The 9,566-nt window shown below is 46.7% G+C and overlaps 1 protein-coding gene across 1 annotated transcript in view; it reads left to right on the forward strand.

The window, feature by feature from the left end:
* The window catches only part of LOC106563426 (ephrin type-B receptor 4a-like), a 69,756-nt gene extending 61,599 nt beyond the window's left edge, over positions 1 to 8,157 (forward strand). Inside the window, 5 exon segments of the mRNA XM_045690068.1 lie at positions 2,676 to 2,923; positions 3,328 to 3,543; positions 5,219 to 5,562; positions 6,031 to 6,189; positions 6,642 to 8,157. Of these exon segments, the coding sequence (XP_045546024.1) occupies positions 2,676 to 2,923; positions 3,328 to 3,543; positions 5,219 to 5,562; positions 6,031 to 6,189; positions 6,642 to 6,747 (1,073 nt within the window). The 3' untranslated portion in view covers positions 6,748 to 8,157.
* The last annotated feature ends 1,409 nt before the right edge of the window (positions 8,158 to 9,566 follow it).

Genomic DNA, 9,566 nt, shown 5'->3' on the forward strand with positions numbered 1-9,566 from the left:
ATTAAACAGACTGGTGGATAGGCTGTCTCTCTGTGATATTATTAAACAGACTGGTGGATAGGCTGTCTCTCTGTGATATTATTAAACAGACTGGTGGATAGGCTGTCTCTCTGTGATATTATTAAACAGACTGGTGGATAGGCTGTCTCTCTGTGATATTATTAAACAGACTGGTGGATAGGCTGTCTCTCTGTGATATTATTAAACAGACTGGTGGATAGGCTGTCTCTCTGTGATATTATTAAACAGACTGGTGGATAGGCTGTCTCTCTGTGATATTATTAAACAGACTGGTGGATAGGCTGTCTCTCTGTGATATTATTAAACAGACTGGTGGATAGGCTGTCTCTCTGTGATATTATTAAACAGACTGGTGGATAGGCTGTCTCTCTGTGATATTATTAAACAGACTGGTGGATAGGCTGTCTCTCTGTGATATTATTAAACAGACTGGTGGATAGGCTGTCTCTCTGTGATATTATTAAACAGACTGGTGGATAGGCTGTCTCTCTGTGATATTATTAAACAGACTGGTGGATAGGCTGTCTCTCTGTGATATTATTAAACAGACTGGTGGATAGGCTGTCTCTCTGTGATATTATTAAACAGACTGGTGGATAGGCTGTCTCTCTGTGATATTATTAAACAGACTGGTGGATAGGCTGTCTCTCTGTGATATTATTAAACAGACTGGTGGATAGGCTGTCTCTCTGTGATATTATTAAACAGACTGGTGGATAGGCTGTCTCTCTGTGATATTATTAAACAGACTGGTGGATAGGCTGTCTCTCTGTGATATTATTAAACAGACTGGTGGATAGGCTGTCTCTCTGTGATATTATTAAACAGACTGGTGGATAGGCTGTCTCTCTGTGATATTATTAAGCAGACTGGTGGATAGGCTGTCTCTCTGTGATATTATTAAACAGACTGGTGGATAGGCTGTCTCTCTGTGATATTATTAAACAGACTGGTGGATAGGCTGTCTCTCTGTGATATTATTAAACAGACTGGTGGATAGGCTGTCTCTCTGTGATATTATTAAACAGACTGGTGGATAGGCTGTCTCTCTGTGATATTATTAAACAGACTGGTGGATAGGCTGTCTCTCTGTGATATTATTAAACAGACTGGTGGATAGGCTGTCTCTCTGTGATATTATTAAACAGACTGGTGGATAGGCTGTCTCTGTGATATTATTAAACAGACCGGTGGATAGGCTGTCTCTCTGTGATATTATTAAACAGACTGGTGGATAGGCTGTCTCTCTGTGATATTATTAAACAGACTGGTGGATAGGCTGTCTCTCTGTGATATTATTAAACAGACTGGTGGATAGGCTGTCTCTCTGTGATATTATTAAACAGACTGGTGGATAGGCTGTCTCTCTGTGATATTATTAAACAGACTGATGGATAGGCTGTCTCTGTGATATTATTAAACAGACTGGTGGATAGGCTGTCTCTCTGTGATATTATTAAACAGACTGGTGGATAGGCTGTCTCTCTGTGATATTATTAAACAGACTGGTGGATAGGCTGTCTCTCTGTGATATTATTAAACAGACTGGTGGATAGGCTGTCTCTCTGTGATATTATTAAACAGACTGGTGGATAGGCTGTCTCTCTGTGATATTATTAAACAGACTGGTGGATAGGCTGTCTCTCTGTGATATTATTAAACAGACTGGTGGATAGGCTGTCTCTCTGTGATATTATTAAACAGACTGGTGGATAGGCTGTCTCTCTGTGATATTATTAAACAGACTGGTGGATAGGCTGTCTCTCTGTGATATTATTAAACAGACTGGTGGATAGGCTGTCTCTCTGTGATATTATTAAACAGACTGGTGGATAGGCTGTCTCTCTGTGATATTATTAAACAGACTGGTGGATAGGCTGTCTCTCTGTGATATTATTAAACAGACTGGTGGATAGGCTGTCTCTCTGTGATATTATTAAACAGACTGGTGGATAGGCTGTCTCTCTGTGATATTATTAAACAGACTGGTGGATAGGCTGTCTCTCTGTGATATTATTAAACAGACTGGTGGATAGGCTGTCTCTCTGTGATATTATTAAACAGACTGGTGGATAGGCTGTCTCTCTGTGATATTATTAAACAGACTGGTGGATAGGCTGTCTCTCTGTGATATTATTAAACAGACTGGTGGATAGGCTGTCTCTCTGTGATATTATTAAACAGACTGGTGGATAGGCTGTCTCTCTGTGATATTATTAAACAGACTGGTGGATAGGCTGTCTCTCTGTGATATTATTAAACAGACTGGTGGATAGGCTGTCTCTCTGTGATATTATTAAACAGACTGGTGGATAGGCTGTCTCTCTGTGATATTATTAAACAGACTGGTGGATAGGCTGTCTCTCTGTGATATTATTAAACAGACTGGTGGATAGGCTGTCTCTCTGTGATATTATTAAACAGACTGGTGGATAGGCTGTCTCTCTGTGATATTATTAAACAGACTGGTGGATAGGCTGTCTCTCTGTGATATTATTAAACAGACTGGTGGATAGGCTGTCTCTCTGTGATATTATTAAACAGACTGGTGGATAGGCTATCTCTCTGTGATATTATTAAACAGACTGGTGGATAGGCTGCTGTACTAACAGTTATGTACTGTACTGACTCATGTTTCCCTTGCTTGTCTCTAGGGGAGTTTGGGGAGGTGTGTCGGGGCAGGCTGAAGGTCCCAGGAAAGAAGGAGAACTACGTGGCCATCAAGACCCTGAAGAGTGGCTACACGGACAAACAGAGGCGGGACTTCCTGTCGGAGGCTAGCATCATGGGCCAGTTCCAGCACCCCAACATCATCCACCTGGAGGGCATCATCACTGCTTCCTGTCCCGTCATGATCCTCACTGAGTTCATGGAGAACGGAGCGCTTGACTCCTTCCTTAGGGTCAGTCTATATACCATCTCTGAGCCTTCCACACACAGAGAAACGCACACAGACACACACACACACACACAAACACACACACACATACACACACACAGACACACACAAACACACACAGACACACACAAACACACACAGACACACACACACACACACACAGACACACACACACACACACACAGACACACACACACACACACACACAGACACACACAAACACACACAGACACACACAAACACACACAGACACACACAAACACACACACACACACACAACCCCTTCCTTATGGGTCATTATTTCACTGTGTCACTTCTGGTCTCTGACTCTCCCTCAACCCATCCCTCTTACACACATATTGAATTGTTTCTCCCAGATCTCTAACTCTTTCGTCTCTCCTCTGTAGTTGAACGATGGTCAGTTCACTCCCATCCAGCTGGTGGGCATGCTGCGTGGCATCGCGTCGGGCATGAAGTACCTGTCTGAGATGAGCTACGTCCACAGAGACCTGGCCGCCCGCAACATCCTGGTCAACAGTAACCTGGTGTGTAAGGTGTCTGACTTCGGCCTGTCCCGTTTCCTACAGGAAAACTCCTCAGACCCCACCTACACCAGCTCTCTGGTGAGACTACTGCACCCTGTTCTTCCCATTGTGTGTGTGTGCATATGGTAATGGTGTGTGGTTGTTGACTACAGATGGTAATGGTGTGTGGTTGTTGACTATATATGGTAATGGTGTGTGGTTGTTGACTATATATGGTAATGGTGTGTGGTTGTTGACTATATATGGTAATGGTGTGTGGTTGTTGACTACAGATGGTAATGGTGTGTGGTTGTTGACTACAGATGGTAATGGTGTGTGGTTGTTGACTACAGATGGTAATGGTGTGTGGTTGTTGACTATATATGGTAATGGTGTGTGGTTGTTGACTATATATGGTAATGGTGTGTGGTTGTTGACTATATATGGTCATGGTGTGTGGTTGTTGACTACAGATGGTAATGGTGTGTGGTTGTTGACTATATATGGTAATGGTGTGTGGTTGTTGACTATATATGGTAATGGTGTGCGGTTGTTGACTATATATGGTAATGGTGTGTGGTTGTTGACTATATATGGTCCTGGTGTGTGGTTGTTGACTATATATGGTAATGGTGTGTGGTTGTTGACTATATATGGTCATGGTGTGTGGTTGTTGACTACAGATGGTCATGGTGTGTGGTTGTTGACTATATATGGTCATGGTGTGTGGTTGTTGACTATATATGGTCCTGGTGTGTGGTTGTTGACTACAGATGGTCATGGTGTGTGGTTGTTGACTATATATGGTCCTGGTGTGTGGTTGTTGACTACAGATGGTCATGGTGTGTGGTTGTTGACTATATATGGTAATGGTGTGTGGTTGTTGACTACAGATGGTCATGGTGTGTGGTTGTTGACTATATATGGTCATGGCGTGTGGTTGTTGACTCTATATGGTCCTGGCGTGTGGTTGTTGACTATATATGGTCATGGTGTGTGGTTGTTGACTATATATGGTCCTGGTGTGTGGTTGTTGACTATATATGGTCCTGGTGTGTGGTTGTTGACTATATATGGTCATGGTGTGTGGTTGTTGACTATATATGGTCCTGGTGTGTGGTTGTTGACTATATACGGTCCTGGTGTGTGGTTGTTGACTATATACGGTCATGGTGTGTGGTTGTTGACTATATATGGTCCTGGTGTGTGGTTGTTGACTATATATGGTCATGGTGTGTGGTTGTTGACTATATATGGTCCTGGTGTGTGGTTGTTGACTATATATGGTCCTGGTGTGTGGTTGTTGACTATATATGGTCCTGGTGTGTGGTTGTTGACTATATATGGTCATGGTGTGTGGTTGTTGACTATATATGGTCATGGTGTGTGGTTGTTGACTATATATGGTCATGGTGTGTGGTTGTTGACTATATATGGTCATGGTGTGTGGTTGTTGACTATATATGGTCATGGTGTGTGGTTGTTGACTATATATGGTCCTGGTGTGTGGTTGTTGACTATATATGGTCATGGTGTGTGGTTGTTGACTATATATGGTCCTGGTGTGTGGTTGTTGACTATATATGGTCATGGTGTGTGGTTGTTGACTATATATGGTCATGGTGTGTGGTTGTTGACTATATATGGTCCTGGTGTGTGGTTGTTGACTATATATGGTCCTGGTGTGTGGTTGTTGACTATATATGGTCATGGTGTGTGGTTGTTGACTATATATGGTCATGGTGTGTGGTTGTTGACTCCTGTCTTCTATCAGGGTGGTAAGATCCCTATCCGCTGGACCGCCCCAGAGGCCATCGCCTTCAGGAAGTTCACCTCAGCCTCCGACGCCTGGAGCTACGGCATCGTCATGTGGGAGGTCATGTCATTCGGAGAGAGGCCCTACTGGGACATGAGTAACCAGGACGTGATCAACGCCATAGAGCAGGACTACCGCCTACCCCCACCCCCTGACTGCCCCACCCACCTCCACCAGCTGATGCTGGACTGTTGGCAGAAGGAGCGCTCGGCCCGCCCTCGCTTTGCCGCCATCGTCAGCGCCCTGGACAAGCTGATCCGCAACCCTGCCTCGCTCAAGATCATGGCCCAGGAGGGTGCAGGGTGAGTGGGTACAGAGCTATAGGCGAGAGGGCTGGGTGTGGTGGGTGTGTGGAGAGTCAGAGAAGGTTGTGTGGGTTTAAACACAAAGCCTGAGGTAAAGACAGGGAAATGACTGTCTAACCAGCTGGAGTACTGTATGTCCTGTCCCCTAATAGAGCCCCAGTCTCCACTACTTCATTCCTAGAATACAGTCCTGTCTTTCAAAGAGACAGTCTACTGTCTCTCCTCTGTCCTGCTCCTATGTCCTGCTGTGACCTGTCAGGCTCTAGCTGTGCCTATCCTCTCCCCCTCTCCCTCCCCAAATACTGACCTGTCACTCACAGCCTGGCCCATGCCCCCTCCCCTCCAGCAGCCATTGTTGTTGCCTGTCACTTATGCAGCCTTAGATCCCGCCCCTACTCCGTAGACCTGCCTGTGAGGCCCCTGGTGTGTGTGTGACGTGTCTCTGTGTGTGTCCCCTGTCCCCAGGCCCTCCCACCCCCTGCTGGACCAGCGGGCCCCCCCGGCCCCCTCAGCGTGTGGCTCCGTGGGGGAGTGGCTGAGGGCCATCAAGATGGAGCGCTACGAGGACAGCTTCCTCCAGGCTGGATTCACCTCTGTAGACCTGTTGGCCCAGATCACTGCTGAGTGAGTTCACACCTACAACAATGTAGCTGTCTGTCTGTCTGTCTGTCTGTCTGTCTGTCTGTCTGTCTGTCTGTCTGTCTGTCTGTCTGTCTGTCTGTCTGTCTGTCTGTCTGTCTGTCTGTCTGTCTGTCTGTCTGTCTGTCTGTCTGTCTGTCTGTCTGTCTGTCTGTCTGTCTGTCTGTCTGTCTGTCTGTCTGTCTGCCTATCAGTCTGTCTGTCTGTCTGTCTGTCTGTCTGTGTCTGTCTGTCTGTCTGTCTGTCTGCCTATGCGTCTGTCTGTCTGTCTGTCTGTCTGTCTGTCTGTCTGTCTGTCTGTCTGTCTGTCTGTCTGTCTGTCTGTCTGTCTGTCTGTCTGCCTATGCGTCAGTCAGTCTGTCTGTCTGTCTGTCTGCCTATGCGTCAGTCTGTCTGTCTGTCTGTCTGTTTATCTAACAGTATGTCCTTCTCCTCAGGGACCTGCTGCGTCTGGGAGTGATCCTGGCTGGACATCAGAGGAAGATCCTGTCTAGCATCCAGACTCTGACCATGACCAAGAGCCCTGGAACCATACGCTTCTAACCCCTGCACAACTCACCTTGACCCTTGACCCAACACAGACACCAGCACGCACACACCACACAGAACATCACACACCCATGGACCTATCCAGCACCCTGTGGTTCTGCACCCACGCAGTTCCTCACCCTGGCACCAGTCCGTTCTTAGACATGAAGTCCATCAGTGTAGTGACAGAGCCTCAATACGAACTTATAATAGATGACCTTCCTACAACCTGTTCAACCTGTCCTTATTGACCACCGAGCGGTCAGTCAGGCCTGGTGCTGGGGTCTGGTGGGAGACTGGCTCACTGGCCAGTTCACCCTCACTACTCCTCTGCTTCACTGCTTCAATGTTTACCTGTGGTCCTAAACACACTGGTGATACCAGTGGAAGCACAGATCAACGCCAACCTAAGGACTACAGCTTTTCTATTGGTGTATTTCATGATGAAGAATATGAACTAGCCAGTAGCGGACTACGCTACTGCAACATGGTGACACTTTCACAAATGTTGTGTCTTGGATTATTCATCCATGTGGATTATACGATGATGTGATAACAGCTCTTTCAATGGACTGGAAAATGTGTGTTTGGACTCTTATCGGATGGATCACGTTTTCCTTTGGTTTCAAAATGCCTTGCCTTTCCTCAGGTGTTATGGGTAATGTAGGCATTTAGACCAGAACAGACTGTAGTCATACAAGCATTCCTCTCCTCATCTTCCTCAGTGACTGTGCATGACTCTCCTGGGTCAGCTGTGTGGGAGGAGAGCAGGATTGAACAGAGAAGTTGGGTTTTTTAGTCCGAGATAGAGATCTCTGTCTGACTACACCTCTGCTCCTCTCAGAAGCTGCAGTACTTCCTGTGTTTCTCTTGGGGTATGGCTGGCTGGGCATTTCCACTTCCTGTTGCTGCTGGACTGGGCAGCTCACTTCCACACACTCAGACTGAAGGAGGTCCCTGACCGTGGTCAACGAGACCAAGAGAACACTGCTTAAGTATTTTCTAATTGGACGACTTGACCTGGACAGACATCAGTCTGGCCTCTCATTACTTGGTTGATATTATTGGTGGTGTGTTTCCGTCTTGCTCGAGTGCCATTTGATCTTCCATGTGAATTGAAATCAAAATGCCTTTTCTATAAAGCGGAAAGCCCTCCCAGGGTGATACAGTTAGATCTACCATTCAAAGTCCCTTCAGATGCCACCAGTTTCACATGTTTATGTTTGGGGAGATTGTGTGCTTCCTTGTTCACTAAAGGATTGTGGGTAAGTGGTCTTCACATTGAGGATCTGTTATGAAAACAGGGACCTATCTTTTATAAAGTTGCCTTTTAAAATATTGTGTAGATAAGTATGTTTTGATTCCCCCATCCTTTCTGTGTGTAATGTGTATTCAGTCCCAATAAAGACACACCAGTGTTTATCACCTAGGACTCCTGCTCCTCATTTAACAGGCAACTGAGCTTGTTATAACACACACATTACACACTCCCTTTAGAGTTCTCAAATGCACACACATTAATGCACACACACACACACACACACACACACACACACACACACACACACACACACACACACACACACACACACACACACACACACACACACACACACACACATACAAAGTGAAACACAAGTAAGCCCACACACTCTCATGCATACTAAGTGAAGCACCCCAAAAATGGAGTACACACACACATTCACACATATACACAGCCAACTTCAGTATATTATCCATATTCCTGTAATCGTTTTAAGGTGATCCGTTTCTTTGGCAGCTCTTGTTTCAAACATTCCTCCCCACAGATATTGTGACCTCCACAGTGAGGGAGTGGGAGGGGGGTTGTGGTTTGGGAATTGAGCCTACACCCCCCCCAACCCTCACCCATTTCAGTTTATCTCCCTCACGGACATTCCTCTCTCTCCTGCTCCTTCCTTCAGAGGGACAACCCGTACCCCAGAGACCTCTCAGCTTGTCCTTGACTCTGTTCTCTGACCCTCTCCTGTGTGTTCTCAGCCCTTAGTCCTCCGGAGTGGTGCTCTGCTCTCACCCTGCTACTAACTACCCTGTTAACAGCACGTCCACTGCCCCATCTCAGAGCAGCCCACAGAGAGCTCACCACAGACTGTGTTTTCTGACTCTCTCTCTCTGTCTCTGTCTCTCTCTCTCTACCGCACCTGCTGTCTCGACCTCTGAATGCTTGGCATTGAAAAGCCAACTGACATTTACTCTTGAGGCACTGACATGTTGCACCCTCTACAACCACTGTGAATATTATTTGACCCTGCTGGTCATCTTGAGGCATATAAGAACATTTTGGCCTTAATGGCCATGTACTCTTATAATTTCCATCTGGCACAGCCAGAAGAGGACTGACCGCCCCTCAGAGCCTGGTTCCTCTCTACCCAGTACAGCCAGAAGAGGACTGACCACCCCTCAGAGCCTGGTTCCTCTCTACCCAGTACAGCCAGAAGAGACTGGCCACCCCTCAGAGCCTGGTTCCTCTCTACCCAGTACAGCCAGAAGAGGACTGACCACCCCTCAGAGCCTGGTTCCTCTCTACCCAGTACAGCCAGAAGAGGACTGACCACCCCTCAGAGCCTGGTTCCTCTCTACCCAGTACAGCCAGAAGAGGACTGACCACCCCTCAGAGCCTGGTTCCTCTCTACCCAGTACAGCCAGAAGAGGACTGACCACCCCTCAGAGCCTGGTTCCTCTCTACCCAGTACAGCCAGAAGAGGACTGACCACCCCTCAGAGCCTGGTTCCTCTCTACCCAGTACAGCCAGAAGAGGACTGACCACCCCTCAGAGCCTGGTTCCTCTCTACCCA

The sequence above is a fragment of the Salmo salar genome, chromosome ssa11 (genome assembly GCF_905237065.1).
Source record: "Salmo salar chromosome ssa11, Ssal_v3.1, whole genome shotgun sequence".
Taxonomy (NCBI): Eukaryota; Metazoa; Chordata; class Actinopteri; order Salmoniformes; family Salmonidae; genus Salmo; species Salmo salar.